Below are 17128 nucleotides of genomic sequence, written 5' to 3' on the forward strand. Positions count from 1 at the left end.
TTCATTGAAGCATGATAACAGATTTAACCCCATCAAAGAAAGGATAGGCAAATTCAAATGGTTGCCTAGTGACAGAAATGGCATGAATTATCAAGCTTTCTGGCACTCCAGGGAAAAAAAATCTATTATAAGAATCAACTGGGGCACTTGGTTCAAAATGGTCCATAAGAAAGACCATCCAGGTCCAGGGAAAAGCTAATATAATAATGATCCGACAAATACTTTGCTGGGATGATAATGCCAGAATTTAACGGCCAACGTTGATTGTTGAGGAAACCTTAGTCACATAGTTGTACAACTCGACTGGATTGGGTGGGATGCCTTGGGTTAACCTAACTTCGTTTTTTTTTTTAAAAAAAAAAGAAAACTACATATTCCATATGCAGACGCCGTTGTGGCTGTGGCGTGCAACCCTGTCTCGAAATGGAAAGGTCCCCCCAAACCCAAATATACTGTGTATGAAGCACTACAACATGCTCGTGACCTCTACAAGGACTCACTTGAAAAGTACAGGTAAATGCCTTCTTGAACTGATGTAGCCATTATGTTGCAGTCATATTTTCCTAGCTTGCTTATAAATCTCTAATTTACTTTGGTATTTTTATGGTGTAGTATATTTAAGCTTTGGAATTGATGCTATTTTCTGTCATCTTTTTTGCAATCTATCCACTCATTAACAATTTCTGTTACGTTGTTGATAGATATGTCAGTTAATTATACGTTGTCACTTGCAGGATTGCTGCTTCTAAATCATCTGATGATAATGAACCAGCATAAATGAGCTTTCATTCACAGAGTTAAGAGATAAACTGCTTGCTGTTGATCCTCTCAACAAAGACCATGTTGTAAGGGTCAATCGTGCTGAGGCTGAGTCCTGAAGGACGTCAGAAGGATACAGGGTGGGATGGAGTGATGAAATTTTGGGCTTTGATTGCGGGGACCAACAGTGGTTCTCAGAAACTTGTTTTCCTGTTGGTAACCTTGCCAAGCCAAGCATGAAAGACCTTGAATTCATAGAGGAGCTGAAGCAGCTCATAGAGAAAGAAGAGATGCCTCCACCTGCTCCCATGGAGCAGCGATGGACAGCTTGCAGCCAGAGCTCCATGAGCCCAGCTTCAAGCTCAGCAGAGGATGATATATTCTCGTGGGTAATTTCAGTGCACCTTTCACTTTATTGAATTCCTTGGATTCGGTATATATTGTGAAAACGTTGTGGTGTCCATCAAATTTTCAATCAGGAAGTCCAGGTGTACTTTCCATGCTCCAAACTTGTAAGTTATATAATTCTAGAGATCTGGAAATTTCATTTAGTTCTGATTTGAAATGCCCGTCCCTCTTATGTACATCCATTCTGCAAGACAAAAAATTTGTTGTCCCTTCAGTACTTAAAATTTTGTTCAATTTTTATCTGCTTCTAAAGAATCGTCAACTTGTGTTTGAAACATAGGCCGGATGCATCAATCTGTTCTTAGTTTCCATGTTGTGTTTTTTATGGTTGCTCAGTATTCAGCTTTGATTGGTGGTTCACCACTGTAAGCATGCTCAAACACTTTTTGCTTATCTCTCAGGTTGGTATAATCATGCATCTTCCTACAACGGTTGCCCGCCAAAGAAAGGAAATCACAGATGAGTTCTTCCACTACAGGCATCTGACTCAGGCAGAGTTGTGGGATAAGTATTCCGCTTATAAACTTTGGGCTAAAATTGAGGTACTGATAAATATCTTGCATCTCATCTTATGTTCAATTTTTTAACTTATCCAGTACAGTACTCGTGCTTTATTCTGGGTGGTGGCATCAAATGGAAAATTTTCTTCACTGATTCATTCTCATTGAAATTCAGTGCATCCTTGCTTAAACCTCACAAAATATTTGCAGGTTCCGAAGGACAAGGATGAGCTTGCAGCTCTTCAAGCAAGGTTAAGAAAGCGCTTTCCTGTGGATGCATATAACAAGGCAAGGAAAGAATTGGACCCCAACAGGATCCTTTCTAACAACATGCTGGATCCCATCTTCGGAAACAAATGGAAAAGCATCCTTCCGTGGTTGGTTAGTCATTTTATTCTTTCGTATCCTTTTTATTTTTGGATACATCATATGTATTGTCTTTTAGTCAATCTGCTTGGAGCTTCAGCATAAATACCTGACTGCACACCAACTTGAGAGAACTGGCAATATAGAATAACATGTTATATTTATGAAGCTCACCCTACAAGAAAGCCATCTGGCCTCTGATCGATGATGAATTTTCTTTCACGAATGGGAAAATGAAGTTTAGGAATAAAGATTACATGTTGTATTATTTTTTTTTATTACAGCTTCCTAATCTTAGCAGTAGCTGTTGACTGTTTTCGAACCTCAGATGATTTAAATCAAAATCACCATAGAGGTTTATTTCAGTCCCTGGTGGCTATTTGCATGGTATCTTGCTACCTTAAAACCATGTTTTTCTGAAATCATAAAAGGTAAATTGGAAGACAAATAAGGACTGCTTCTCAGAAATCGGTTTGAAGTATTAATCTCGTAGTTTTTGCTTGTCTCCAATTATTTTCTGAGACAGATTTCACTAGTGCATTTCCGAGCTTGGTGCCATGGAAGGTTACTGATCCCTAGGCAAAAATAATAATAATAATAATAATAATAATGGCTTTTGGAGGGTTTGGTCTTCATGAGTTCTATGTGTTCTCACTCTTCTTTGCTTGGGTTCTATTCTCACTCTTAGGAATTGATCCAGACTACAGAACCCACTCTTAGAGACATAGGGTAGGTGGAAATGATGAAAAACACGGAACGAAATGAAAATCGGTAGAAAAGTCGAAAAAAAGGCAGAGTATATGACTGTATGAGGAGACAAATAATGAAATACCTTACAGGCTGTTTGAAGACGTTTTAATAAAATCTCTCACTTTTTTTACAATAAATGATCACACAGAAAAGCAGGAAAATCAAAGACAACACATCCAGTACAGAAGTTTCGCTATTTGGATCACAATCTAGCAGCACATTTCACAGATCCAACAGCAACATAGAGCGAAGAGGCTGCACAAATAAGAACCCCCCAAAAAAAATGGATTAGCAATAGGATTAGAAATAGTAGAAGTTGTTAGTGATGGACTTAAAGTTAGGAGGACTGACTGAGTTGTTAGTGCTTTCTTCAGTGAGCAACTGATTCTTAGTTCCTGAGTTTTGAACACAGTTCTTAGTCCTTTATATTTGAAAACCTATAACCTGGTTCCTTGACTTTCATCCACTCACCTTTTTGAAAAGTCAGGTTGGTTTTTCTCTAAACTCTCACTGTTTAGATTTTTATCTAGGAATATCTTTAAATGGTACATTTGAGATTAAGAACAAACCAAAAGATCTTTAACAAGACAATAGTCAAGGAAAGTCAAGGGACTATGTTATTGGTTTTCAAACATGACGGGCGATCATCTCGTTGAAAACCTAGGAACTAAACAGCAATTTACTCTTGTTTAAGGGATGGTTATAAACCATTAGTTATCTAATTGTTTGCAAGATTGCTTATACAGAGAAGTTTATGAACACTTCCATAATCAGCTTGCATGACTTACCATCCCTCGATAAAGCCTCTTTCTCCCTTCTTTTTTGTGCGAGGGAAGCATTTCTTCCCAGTGGTGGGAGTGTCAATTGGGTATCCTTTGAACATGAGAACGAGAAGTTAGTTTTGAAGAATTTCAAGTCTAAAGAAATCTAGAAAGAAAGCTGACAAACCTGCTGGAGGCTTGTTCTCTTGAGTCTCTAAGCCAGGCATTTTGACACAAAAACAAAGGGAACTTGTTCTGTCTCTTTGAGCAACTGATGTATCGAGTATGCAAATATACTTGATGGAGATTTGACAGTTGGTTGTATATATAGACTCATGCATTGCCCAGCATATGCAGTAAAATAGGGTAGATAAGTAAGCTTACTTTGGCTGGCACGATTGATTCCTGATGTTGCTTTTTCTTTGGGCAGTAATCAAAGATTCCAAATCCATTAAATTCAACGCCACCCAACTCTTTTCTTTGTGGATAAAGTAAGGCCTTGATGCCTAGGAATATATTGGAGAACCTCATTCTGGGAGATGGATTGTCTTAGAGCCTGATAAGTAGATAACTATTGCCCCCTTTTTCCTATCATGTTTACACTCTGTACATGTTTACTCTATAGAAAAGGATGCTTGAATGAAAAGATGAAGCATCTAAATTGATGGGGAACAAAGTTTTTCCAGCTCATGAGATTACAATTCCAACAAAAAGCCATGGATTCTTTACTTGTTTCATAAGAGAATATGAGGATCAGTTACACTAGCCTTCTAATTCTTTCTTCAAAGAATATGTTCTTCCTCTCTATTATTTCATATTCAAAACACCGAAAGAACACACGGTGTTGACAATGTTGCAAAGGCTATCTGGTAATTGTCAAAATTTTAATATTATTAAAAAAAAAAAAAAAAGTTGCTCACGCATGATAGCTCGGTATCATTTTGGCGGCTCGTGTGGGGCTTTCTGATTATCAAAATTAGTCATCCATGATATATTTGGAGCGGCGCTTTGTCATTTTCACGATGGTAGATCGCGTGTTCACAACAAAGATGGTGATCATTTTTTTTCTTTTCCTCTCACTTTTCTTTCCCTTAGCCTAGAAATTGATGTAAGCTCTTCCAAAAATTATTTGTGTTCTCCGGTTTCAATTTCTATCGATTTTAGTCCATATTTTTTTTTTATTATTTGTTTTGTTTTTAATGTTTTTTAAAGTTTAAATTGTTTTCAATTTCATTCCAATGCATTTTACTTCATTTAGTGTTTAATCCAATTTGATTTGTATTCTTTTGATTGTTTATTTTTTTATGTTTTATCCTTTTCATTTTTCCCCATAGTTATTAAACCCGGCCCAGGGGTTGACCCGGTCAAGGGGCCAGGTCCCGGGTTTTATGGGTCAACCCGGATCAATCTGGAAAAATTAAAAAAATATATTTAAAACTTTAATATTTTATGTGAAAAAATTAAGAAAAAATCCATATAAATATAAACTATACATATTGTAAATAATGAAGTTTAAAATAATATTTTAAAAAAAAATTATCCCACATTGAAGAAATAATTTTTTTTCTTGGAAATATAGAGTATATATACTAATGAGTTTCAAAACCCACATTAAAAAAAATATAATTTTTTTCATGGGAACATAGACTCATAGAGTATATATACGAAAGGGTTTCAAATCTCACATTGAAAAGATACTATATTATTCATTTAAGTTGAAGTATTTAAACCAAAAACTTTTTTATCTCACATTGAAAAAACATAATTTTTTCTTGGGAACATAGATTATATATACTAATGGGTTTCAAATCCTACATTTGAAAAAAAAAAAAAAACGAGTCTCGTCCGAGTTCGCCAGGGTCATGGGTTAACCTGCCAGGTCAACCGGGTTTTGCTAGGCTGTTGCCCCGACCGGTCTTTTATTAAACCCGGACCGATCCAGCCACCGGGTCGACTGGGTCCCGGATCGACCCGCCTGGTCAGGTCGTGTTTTATAACTAGGGTTTTCCCCCTCTTCATTTTATTTATTTTAGTTTTTTTATCCAATTTTGGTCTTCATTCTTTTGATTATTATTTTCTTAATTTATTTTATTTTTCAATATAACCCCTAATTATTATTTTTCATTTGGTTTTTATACAAAATTTGGTCATCATTATTTTGATTGTTATTTTTTTTTTCAATTTCATCTTTTGACATTAAATTATCAGGCCTTGAGCTTCGTTATTTGTTCCACTTTTCTTTTGTGAGTTTATCTAGATCTTATATCTCTGGTAGCGGGTTAGTCGAGTTGACTCAAGTTTTTTTTTTATTTTTTTATGAAATCATTTGACTCCTGAGCTTTGTGATTTTTTTCATTTTTCTTTCTATAGGGTCATCCTGAGTTCAAGTTAGTCAAGTTAACCCGGATTAACCTGTGTTTTTTTAGCATTTTTTTATTTAGCTTTGGTCTTTTTTGCTAGGTCTTTTTTTTTTTAAATCTGATTTTCTTATCCTGATCTTATGTCACAAGTGGCAAGTTGACCAAGTTGACCCGTGTTGAATCAAATATTTTTTTTCTAGCCTTTTTTTTTTAATTTCATCATTTGATATTAGAATTATTTTTTTTAATTTTATCATTGATCTCATATTTCATATCACATGTTATTCGAGTTAACCTGTATTGACTTGAGCTATTATTACCTAAACATCTCTTTTTTACATTATAAAAAAATTAACCCACCCCAAAACAAGCGTAGGATACCTACTGAATTAAATACCAATTCTATGTACGTTCATGTGCTCTAATATTATCAAGGTTGTTAATTCTGTTTCGTTTCGTCCGAAATGGTCGAAACATTTCATATCAATTTAAAAAACGGAACAATTTTCATCTCATTTCAAATCTTGGTCCGTTCCGCATTTTCCGAATAAATTTCGGCCGGAATGTTCCGGTTTCATTTTACATGTTCTGTTTCGGGCTTGAAAAGCCATTAAATCAAATTGGTATTTTGTTTAGTTGAATTACTTTAAGTTAAAGTTCTATTTACTCTTAACTATTTAAGAATATTTTAAATTTTGAAATTATATTTGTTTGACTTTGTGTTTGTATTGCATAAGTTATAATTAATTTATTTTGAATTTGAATTATGTTTGTTGAATTATATATATATATATATATATATATATATATGAATAGTACAATCCCGAAACGGCACGCTGAAATGCTTCGAAACTGAAATATTTTATTCCAATTAAAAAAACAAAACACCTACCAAAACGGAATTGACAACCTTAAATTTTATTTAGTTCACAGCTGGGCTGAGCAACTTAGCTTCATCATTTGAATGTTGGATCTACCTTGACTTACCCCTTAAATGGGCTTGGAATTCATGGATTAATCCTAATTTTATTGGTCATGTTAAACATTGCATGTAATGGGTTTTATTTTTTATTTTATTTTATTTTTCAACATATACCTGAACTATTTATTATACTCAAGAAATCAAATTACTAGTTAACCAATTGGATTGATCAGGCTTGGCTCATCCTGATCAAATTAAAATCTAGTCAGTTTAAGCCTCAAGCATGAATTTCTCGAGCCAAGTCGCTCCACCATAGCGGTAGCTTGAGACGTCTTGGATACCCATGCTAATGAAAAAAATCTAGCTACTATTTTTTAGTATGTCAGCTTGGTAATTTTGTTTCCTTGTTGCCCTAAAACAAAATAGGGCTGAATTATTGGGTTTTTTTTATATTTATAACTATGGGTGTCCGGGCTAATTTACATTCACCTCAATTAATCCCCCGAGCTTCTAAAATTAACGATAAGGTAATTTTCCAGTAACCCTGAGATTTGTAACATTCAAACTGGTGATTTTTAGAGAACAAACTCAAGGTCTAACTAATTGAAGTACCCTCTCGGAATTTGAATTATTGGGTTATTGCCATGCTAGAGTAGGCTAGCATTGAAGGCTTGCACTTACATATCCCTCAGAAGACGTTTGTTCATGTGTCCCGATCAATATTTATATGGGTTTTGGAAATAATCTATGCTCTTTCAACATCAATGGAGTACTTGCTCAAATATTGTCCCCTCATTTTGGCTTCCTTTGATCACAAGATACACATGCCTTTCAGTTATCTTTATCTTCCTTGTCTGATGTTCCATCAGGGACTAAATCTCTAGAAAGTAGCATCATATCTGCTATCATTAAGGCTTCGAAAATTCTGCCTTGAGAATCAAATTAGGGTATTATTTTATTTAATTAACCATCCTTAAAATCTTGGTTTCGATGGTAAATAAGTTTTGTTCCCTGCGTTATTAATTTTGCTTTTGAATTCAAAAAATATTACCATAAAAAAAATAATCAAGATCATACTTTTGTTATACATGGATATGAATATGAATTCAATGAGTTGTTTAAGATTTGATTAGGAAAAAAAAATTAATCTTGATGTGCGTAAAAATATTATTAAAATAGTGTTTATTTTGCTTTCTTGAATTAGAAGAATGTATCTTTCTGTAATATACTTTCTGTCAATTTTTCATTAAGTCGTCATTAGTCCTCCAGCATTAGCTTTCAATTAATTAAACCCTTTCCTCAATTCAACATGGAAGATGACATGATCTGGCAAGGTTTTCTCTTAAAAAGAACTCCAAAAATTGCCATACATACAACATGAATCCGAATATTATTTTCCATGATTCTTGAGCTAACAAATGGGGACCTTAGAAAACTCAATACACGGTCTGATTACTGTTTCTTTTCTTCTTATTCTTCAACTTTTATGCATCATTATTGCTTCCTTCGAGCACATAAACCTGGACCCATGGTGTCCTACAAACTTGCTTATGATCCTACTGTTTTCCCTTCATGAACCCTCGTTAAGATGGTGTTTCAAATAAGATGAAATCAGGTCATGTCTATCATGCATCCTATTGTTTTCTTTGGAATATTCATCTAATTTTAATTACAAAAAAACAATAAAGCTGGTTTCTAAAACTCGTGTCATAATTAGTTGTTTGGATTAATTTGAGAGTCTAACTTAAATTTATTTTAAAATAATATCACTTAATTAAATAATAATAATAATAATAATAATAATAATAATAAAATGGTTTAAAACTAGACTTCAGTTAATTGATCACTATATTTGCTTCTCAGACCCGATAACTATGTATCTAAAATTATTTTTATTTTCTATCAAATCGAAAATAATTCAGGAAGACGCTGGCTGGCTGGCTAGAGATTTGACGTTATAAAAGGTGTTTTCATTACTGTATATGTCTCCAGATATGCTACTCAACATGTATGATGATCAAACATTTGTCGGTTTTCAATATATATAGCTTCATGTCTACTTAATATATATATATATATATATATATATATATATATATATATATATATATATATATATCTGTGCGTGTGTGTGTAAGATTATACAGATAAATTTTTTCACACAAATAAATCAGTTTATAATTTATAGATTCATATTAATTTTATGATTTATATCGATCTTGACATGTCTTTTTATATGAAAATATAACGTAGAAAGTTTGTTTATAGATTATTTTCGTACAAAAAATTATTTTTACTTTACTTGGGATAAAGAGTGTAAAGGAACAATACGACTTATATATAAGAATAATATATAAATTAATTATTTAACTAGCTGACAATGGTTAATACAAAGTAACAACCAATTAAAAAGTAAGATGTGATATGTATGTGCTCAAATCCTGCATCACAACTGTTTTTATTTTACCAGCTTCCACTTCTAGCTAGCAATTATTCGAACAATACATGCCATCGCATACGAGTTCTTTATCTTAAGATTATAAATAGCATTTGCATCATAAATAATCAACGAGTAATTCTTTTAATATAATGCCAAAAGTAATTAAACTACTAAGTAACATAAAGAATTATAGTGCTCTTCTAGTAAATTGAATGCTATGATCGCTATCATCACTAACTATAAAATTAGAAACTCGTCTCTCTCCATTCCTTATTTGGTTATGTAGAAATTAATATGATATAGAATGTACTATAAATACATTTATAGAGTAGATACACGAGAAAAACAAGGTAAAACTTGTGAAGAAATTCAGATGCGTCAAACATATAATCTGACCAAAAATAGCTATATAGAATTTAGATTCAATTATTTGATCGAGTTTAAATTTTATCAATATGTTTATTTTCTAGGGGGTTAGCTTGGTGTAACCAACCGAGGTTTGAAAGATCCTTAAAGTAGATTTAGAATATGTTTTTGTTATTTTAATTATTTTTCTAGTTAATTTTTAATTTTAATTATTTTTTTAATTAGTTTTAGATTCTTTTAATTATGCCGATTTTAACTTGTTATAAATAGTTTTTTGAACCAATCAAAGGCTACAATAATCCTTTCAGTTTCAATCAAAGACAAATCATCCACATCGATATATCAAGGTGATGCCATGAAAATTTTATTGTCTTCTCAACTCCGGCTAAATTCCTAGTAGCCAAGGAGGGAGCACACCCTTTGATTCTATTTGTATTTTTTATTATCAATATATAGTGTATGATAAGCATCGATCATCAATCCACTCAATCATTTCATATGACAATCCTTACAACCGGATTGCCTGAACTCGACACAATCTCAACAATGTTGTTTGTGAGCCATCATTAATTCGACCAGATCTCAAAATTTGCTAACACTATTTGGTATGATAGTATTGTTCTTAATAGTGCACAAAATTAGACAAGAAACGAAGTATAGACTCGACCTAATAACAAATGATAATGATGATCTCAACCAAAACCATGTAGATAACATGTTGACATTTAAAGGGGGATGTATGTTTTTTTTTTTTTTTTAGGAAAAAGGAAAAAAATTATATCCAACACCAAAAAATAAAAAATAGAATCAAGGGTGAGCTCAATTTCTAAAAACAAATTAAACAATAAATAAATTGGAGTAAACTATGAATTTAAATTTCAATGAAACAAGAACTCAACTACAACATTTGTACACAAAGGAGAATGATTAGATTATTAACCCTTGTAGCCTATTTGGAACCAAATCAATTCCGTATATGATATAGATTCAATTAATAACTTATTATAATTTTTATGTTTGGAATAAAATAAAAAACCACATAATTAAATTTAATTATATATATTATTTAGAATACTTGTAGAATTAAATTGAATTAAAAATCTTGAGTATTTTCCCTTGATTTAGAAATCATTTATTTTTGTTAAAAAACATTTTTTTTGTTATGTGAAAATAGAATCCATTATTATTTTATAACAAATCATGATGCATTTGCAAGTTGGGTTGAGATACAATTTTATTTGTTGTGAGTTGGATTTCCCTTCGATTGGAATTGAATCTGTTTGGATGCTGAAATTATATTTGTTTTTGGTGCAGCTCATATTGATCATTGCAGTCCTGAAGTGTCCGCCTCCATGCTTTGCAGTATGATCACTTTTATATGGTATGTGAATAAATCTTTTGGGATTCAAACTATTAGATGTAGCTAGAAATATTCCAACACAGCATTGCAAACAATTTCAAATGTTGATGATGCACACCACAAGCTTGGTATTTCAATTATCAAGTGTTCATAATTCTTAGTAACTAGCATTTAGCTCAACAAAATGCTTGCAGCATCCATCAATTCCCTCTCGATCCTAAGCTCTTTCATCAAACCAAAATGTTTGTCTCAATAATGACCCTTGCCTTTGTGCCTCTTCGTGTCAAATTGCAGATATATTGCGATATGGTGGTTTTTTCTGGTCTGAGAAGGATGACAAATGAAGCGAAAAATGTATAATTATACAATTGCTACACCAAAAGCTATCAATAGAAGACCTATTTAAAGATTGTGTGCCAGAACAAAATTTTCATCAGTGATCGTTTCTTGTTTCACCAATGTTTGTTTCTTTTTCCAAAGCTTTTGTTGAAGAAGAAAAGGAGACCATGGAGAGAAAGGTTTTTGCGAGAGAAAAGAAGTAGGAATATTTTTAAAATATATAGTATTTTTTTTTATTTGGAATTTTGTAGCAAATGAAGGGTCTCCCTTTTAATTTATTTTTATTTATTTTCATGATTCAGTATCCTTAAAATAATTTTAAACACGAGACTTGATTTAACTTCGGAATTGAATTTAATTCCAGAGATTCCAAGCAGGCTATTAATTAATCATGTCCAGATACAAAGAAAACAACAGCATTAAAGCTCCGTACAAACAGATGAGGCAATTGGTTAATGTATCTTAGGAAAGATTGGTTAGCGGCTAAATTAACATTCGAATTTTCGGCAATAAATTATATGTTGTTTTGGATACTACGAAATTCACAATTCTTGATAGTCTCTATGCTGTGAGAATTTTAAGAGGCAAGAAGGCAAAGATAACAGACTAAACTTGCTGATCTCTATGCTGTGAGAATTTTAAGAGGCAAGAAGGCAAAGATAACAGACTAAGTCTTTAATTAGGTGAATGTGAGATTTCCGAGACTGCTGAAAAGTGATGCCTGAGAGTTCATATACCAAATTCCACAGTTGAAAAGGACAACAGTTCACATTTGACCCAAGATTTCTTTTATTAGGACTCTGACATATTTCAAAGAAAATCTGACAATCCCTTGCAAACCAAACAGCATAGGAATATTATATCCATGAAAATTATCACCTTCTAATCCCTTTTGAATCCAAAATTTCTGCTGCCAAATGCAATAGACATTAGACTAGTATGGACTGGGGACTGGCATTTATATGGTCAATAAATTACACGACTCTTTCAGCAGACACGCAAAGCATAAGAAGTTTGGCAGGTGGCTGTTTTGCCTATTTTCCTGAATGAATAAATTCACATTAAATGTTTTGACCAAGTGACCAGTCCTCATGCTCAAACATATCCTTCAAAGTTCTACATAATTTCATTAGGGCTATCTATCTAAACAACAAACGTCAATGCTGATAAATCACCTACTAGGTCATCAAAAATTAAACTAAGAAAAGAAAGTTACCAGATCCTTTAATTACCAACTAAAGAGGGAGCACTCAGAAGCTTGTCATCACCAGCAAATTGAAAATAGATTAATGTTCATGAGGCTGCCTCAGGATATCAAAAATCTACTGGTAATTAATTAATAGCTGGCCTTTGAGACCAGTGAAACGCTAAGGTGTACCATGCACATATTGCTAAAACACTATGAAATCCAATTTGAAGTAGTTGAAAGAAGAATGCTGAACATTTTCCTTTTCTACCAGGTTGCTTCACATGGTCGATTATGCGCCTACAGATACATAATTAATGTACTAAGATTCTAATTGGAGGGTAAAACTCCAATTAGAATAGAACAAGCATGGATCTAGAATGGTTGGGACACATGCATTTTGATTTTTGACTGTTCTAACTAAAAAATGTGTAGCTAACTAGTGCTGATTTAACTTTTGTGGTAATCTACCACACAAAGGACATTGGAGTATAAGGAATAACATTGAAATAAGTAGTGGACAGTACTCAAAAGAGGGTCTGCCAGTGAAGTACGCCAAACCGCAGTAAGCACAAGATGTATAGCATGGAGACTGGCTTAGAAAGGAGAGAATTCCATGTCTGCAAGGAAATAGAGTATATACATAAAGGATGATGATCAGGAAGGAACCAAGATACCCATTGGTTTAGAAAGTAGTATGTTAAGACCATCTAGGGTTTTAACTGTTAAGTTTCTATGAGTTACTGCAAGATACCAAACAAGGAGGTATTTTGCATTCATGCAAGACAAACAATCAAATTGCGCCCATGACCACATGATTTTCTTCTAATATAATTAAGACAAAACTGCATCCAATCAAAGTCTTCTCAAAAGCCCATGAACGCTTAGAAAAGAAATGTGAAAGAGAGAAGAGACAGCTCATTTCCCTACATCATCCATGTCCAAACAAAGCCTATAATGAAGCAAAGAAACCCCACCATCATTAGACACCAAAATGTTCCTTCTAATTTACGTTTCCTAGCTATATCTTAAAATGATTATTATTGTTTAATTAAATTTTAGCATTAAGGTCAGTTAATATGTATATTTTCTTCATGTTTTCTTCTTAATTTACCTAATTATGTGCATTATGTTGATGTTCAGATGATGGGAAGGTGGGTGGAGGAGACAGAAAAGAAAATAAAAGGGCATAATGGAGAGGCCATGAAATTAGATACTATCAATAAATACAAAGGAGTTGACAGGCCAGGTTTGAAAAGATTGACCTGCGTCTCTCTCTCATCTCAAGAGAGCAAAAACTCAGACTCTCCTTGTCTCATCCCATGAGAGATCAGAAGAGATTTATCCCATCTCCAATGAAACTGCACTTCTCATATGATGAGTCATTGAAAGCCCTACAGAAACCAAAGAAACAACCCAAACAGAACAGAGAGAAAGGAGAACAAAAAAAAGGCAATAAGTGAAAGAACTGATTGAAGATTGATGACAAGAAAGAGAGAGAGAGAGAGAGAGAGAGAGAGTATATATAAATATAATCCAATAATAATCTTCATGAACTTTCATGAAGCCCATCTCTCCCGATCCTCCGTCATGGCTATATAATTTAAAAAGAGAACTTAGGTAGGCTTGGAACTAGCTAGAAGTCATGAGAGTGATGGTGGTACATTGTTGGATCATGTCGACTCATTGCATGATGATCTCTCTGGTTGTTGTGGTTACTATCGTCCTCTTCATCCATCCTTGATCCCATTTGACCTGAACCAGCAGCTCCAAGATTCAAATAAACCAACCTTGAATCAAGGTTCAAGTTAGCAAGATTACTACCACTGCTGCTTGTATTATGTTCATCACTCATTGATGGATAAATAAGGGTTGAAGTAGCATTCACATTCCCTTCTTCGCGTGAAAGAACCATAGCTGCGGATTGAACTAGCTCAAGACACAGCCTAAGCTTGTTGGGCTCCATGTGGGCTAGACCCGGGACTGCCCCCTTGAACAAGAAATCTGAGGTTAGGGTTCTAAGAATGTCAAGAGGGGTGACTCCATCAACGGTTCTAACATTAGGGTCAGCATGATGGTCAAGAAGTACTGCAACCATATCTGGTGACACCATTTCTGCTGCAATGTGAAGAGGAGTTTTCCCTGCCGGCCCTGCCTGATAATTAACATTAGCTGCACCAAGCTCAAGCAAGGCTTTGACCACTTCCCGGCTACAATTCTCGACAGCATAATGTAAAGCCAGTGCTTCATCAAGATTGAGGCCTTCTCCCATTACCATAAGCTTGACTAGTTCAACATCAGATGAATCTAACGCCCTTTTCATTCTTCGAATTTTTTGGTCCTCGAGATCAGCAGCTGAGGTAAGATCGTGGAGATGGTGGTGATGGTGGGGCATTAGTGATCTTCGAGCAATAGATGATTTGAGGCGTAGTTCTTCAATTTTGGCCACAACATCAATTGGAAGGTGTTTAGCTAGGACTTCTGGTGGTAGGCCTGATTTGGCCACAAGATGTGAGCAAGTGGTCCAAAGTTGGTGCATATCTTGTTTTCTTGAAGCTATCAGCACCTTCATCACATCTTCAATTGAGGCCTTCTCTACCATGTTAGCCAATTGCTTCTGAGGAACAGAAAACAAGGGAATATATATTAGCATTGGTAAATGGAATTAGTTGCAAATAGAATTCCCTTTTATTGCATTAGTGTGTGATGGGATGTTTTATGCAAAAAAATTGTTCATCTTGTCCATCTCTTTTCACAATCTTTTACCCAAATGAGGAAAGTGCTTGTTTCACATAAATTCAATTAGCACACTGTGGAAGAAAAGACTGGAGATGAAGAGCTAAATTTAGAAAGTCTTGGTTAATATGTACAGCATAAAGATGGAAGATCCCAACTCAAGAAACCAAAAATGATACATGAAATCAAGAAAAAAACCTCTTATCTTACATGGACGCAATCAACATTATATTTGACTTGTACAAGACTAGTGCTACAGTGCTTGATAACTATTAAAAGCAGAAAGAACAGAAGCTAGTAAGAGGAAAAGAAGAAGAAAAGCTCACAAACACTGTTATGAGAAAATTGAAACAATAATTGAATCACCATCTACAAAAGAAAGTGTAGAGTGACCTAGTACAAGAAAAGAAAGTACTATAAATGAGTGTGGGATCAAACTCAACAGCTTGAAATGAGCTAGGAAGCCAGGTACAGGCCAATTGAACATAAAGATACTTAGAATATGAAACATGAAACAACCTCTCATCCACTTCATCATGGGATAATAAAATTTCCCATGTAACAAAAAAAGAAAAAAGGAAATGAAAAAAATCTAAAAACCCACCACAAAAATACCTTCCCACTTCCCAAAAACCACAACCAAAAAACATACGAGTACTATACTCTACACACTCATCAAGATTTTGAGAGAAAAGAGAGAGAGACAAAGAGAGGAGCACAAAAGAAAGGAAAAGAAATCTTGAAATGATCATAACTAGTTGCTATATATGACTGACTACAAGGAAGAAAGACCTGAGTGAGCATTGCAAGCTGTTCAACACCAAAGTATCTAGCGGCAGCAAGTGTGTCAAGAGCAAGATCAACGGCTGAGGTGCAATGTGTATGCCAACACCCTCTCTCACCACAATTAGGCCTTGGCTCATGTTTTTGTGGCACAATAGAGACTTGTCCACTATACAAGAACTGTAACAGCAACAAGAACACCTCATACCCCACTGAGTTAACTGGTATCACATTAGACCTCGAACCTGGTGATCCAACCGTGTTTATCCTGGACCCGGATGGGTCTAGCCCAGATGGTGGATCAGGTCCACAAAAAAACTTCCTGAAAAACAAACTTCTTGCTGCTAAAATACACCTGTGAGCATGAACTAAACGACCCTCTACACTGAAAGTTACATCAGAGAAAGCTTGGCCATTGATAAGAAGGTTAAGATAGTCTAAAGATAGAGATCTTAGAGAGTCTTCAAGAGTCATGACTCCAAAAAATATGTATATTTATCTATATGGTTTTGTTTATTAGCTAGGGTTGCTTCTTGCTTGCTATATATATATATAATACAATAAAGAGCAAGAAACAAAGAAAAGAAACAAAAAGGAGTGGAGGCTAAAGGGCAGTTAGCAAGAGGAAGAGAAGATAAGAAGAGGGTTTTTTTTTTTTTTTTTGTGTTCTTGCTATGGATGATGGTGATGATGGTGGGTTAGTGTGTTGTGTTACTGTATGTTTTAGAAAGAGAAAGAAAGAGAGATTCTTTTCTCTTGAGTTTGAGAGAGAGAGAGAGAGAGGTGGTGTTAGATATTTAGAGAGAGAGAGAGGGGGGGGGAGAATCAATATGGATGGCTATTCTGGGCGGCAGAGGTATTTAAAAAAAAGGGGTGAGAAATTAATTATGGATAAATAAATAAATAATGGGATTGTAATATAATTGTTAATAATTTATGAGATATTTATTACTTGACTTAAACCAATTTGAGTTTAAAAACAAAGAAAAAACTTGGCTGACTTTGTTAAAATCCAGTTTGATATAACTAAATGGTTAAAATTTAATTTTCAATTAGTTTAATTTTTTAGAAGAAATGTTTTTTATTGAGGTA

The 17128-nt window shown here is 34.0% G+C and overlaps 3 protein-coding genes across 4 annotated transcripts; 1 reads left to right on the forward strand and 2 right to left on the reverse strand.

Annotated features, from left to right (window-relative positions):
* The first annotated feature begins 75 nt into the window (after positions 1-75).
* LOC7496097 (L-galactono-1,4-lactone dehydrogenase, mitochondrial) lies at positions 76-2398 on the forward strand. 2 transcript variants are annotated; one of them, XM_024604138.2, is made up of 5 exons: positions 76-513; positions 735-1148; positions 1239-1271; positions 1569-1709; positions 1878-2398. In XM_024604138.2, exons 2-5 carry the CDS (start codon positions 996-998, stop codon positions 2136-2138), a joined length of 588 nt encoding a protein of 195 aa, XP_024459906.2. In that variant the 5' UTR covers positions 76-513; positions 735-995; the 3' UTR covers positions 2139-2398. The 2 variants fall into 2 exon arrangements, with proteins under 2 accessions (XP_024459906.2, XP_024459907.2); XM_024604139.2 differs by lacking the exon at positions 1239-1271.
* Positions 2399-2854: 456 nt separating this feature from the next.
* On the reverse strand, positions 2855-4055 carry LOC7496098 (protein CYSTEINE-RICH TRANSMEMBRANE MODULE 12). The gene is made up of 3 exons (XM_002308868.4): positions 3732-4055; positions 3572-3656; positions 2855-3038 (listed from the first exon to the last, which is right to left on the reverse strand). Exons 1-3 carry the CDS (start codon positions 3883-3885, stop codon positions 2993-2995), a joined length of 285 nt encoding a protein of 94 aa, XP_002308904.4. The 5' UTR covers positions 3886-4055; the 3' UTR covers positions 2855-2992.
* Positions 4056-14039: 9984 nt separating this feature from the next.
* On the reverse strand, positions 14040-16854 carry LOC7473578 (BTB/POZ domain and ankyrin repeat-containing protein COCH). The gene is made up of 2 exons (XM_002308869.3): positions 16046-16854; positions 14040-15134 (listed from the first exon to the last, which is right to left on the reverse strand). Exons 1-2 carry the CDS (start codon positions 16508-16510, stop codon positions 14154-14156), a joined length of 1446 nt encoding a protein of 481 aa, XP_002308905.1. The 5' UTR covers positions 16511-16854; the 3' UTR covers positions 14040-14153.
* Between the last annotated feature and the right edge of the window lie 274 nt (positions 16855-17128).

The sequence above is a fragment of the Populus trichocarpa genome, chromosome 6 (assembly GCF_000002775.5).
Source record: "Populus trichocarpa isolate Nisqually-1 chromosome 6, P.trichocarpa_v4.1, whole genome shotgun sequence".
NCBI classification, from domain to species: Eukaryota; Viridiplantae; Streptophyta; class Magnoliopsida; order Malpighiales; family Salicaceae; genus Populus; species Populus trichocarpa.

Bases quoted from the DNA above. Each gene is read 5' to 3' on its own strand.
- LOC7496097 (XM_024604138.2), top strand. From the start codon at position 996: ATGAAAGACCTTGAATTCATAGAGGAGCTGAAGCAGCTCATAGAGAAA. The intron at 1,149-1,238 runs GTAATTTCAGTG...ATTTTCAATCAG, and splicing joins AGGATGATATATTCTCGTGG to GAAGTCCAGGTGTACTTTCC. The intron at 1,272-1,568 runs GTAAGTTATATA...CTTATCTCTCAG, and splicing joins ACTTTCCATGCTCCAAACTT to GTTGGTATAATCATGCATCT.
- LOC7496098 (XM_002308868.4), bottom strand. From the start codon at position 3,885: ATGCATGAGTCTATATATACAACCAACTGTCAAATCTCCATCAAGTAT. The intron at 3,657-3,731 runs GTTTGTCAGCTT...TCATGTTCAAAG, and splicing joins AGAGAACAAGCCTCCAGCAG to GATACCCAATTGACACTCCC. The intron at 3,039-3,571 runs GTAAGTCATGCA...TTATTTGTGCAG, and splicing joins AGAGGCTTTATCGAGGGATG to CCTCTTCGCTCTATGTTGCT.
- LOC7473578 (XM_002308869.3), bottom strand. From the start codon at position 16,510: ATGACTCTTGAAGACTCTCTAAGATCTCTATCTTTAGACTATCTTAAC. The intron at 15,135-16,045 runs GTCTTTCTTCCT...TCTGTTCCTCAG, and splicing joins AGCTTGCAATGCTCACTCAG to AAGCAATTGGCTAACATGGT.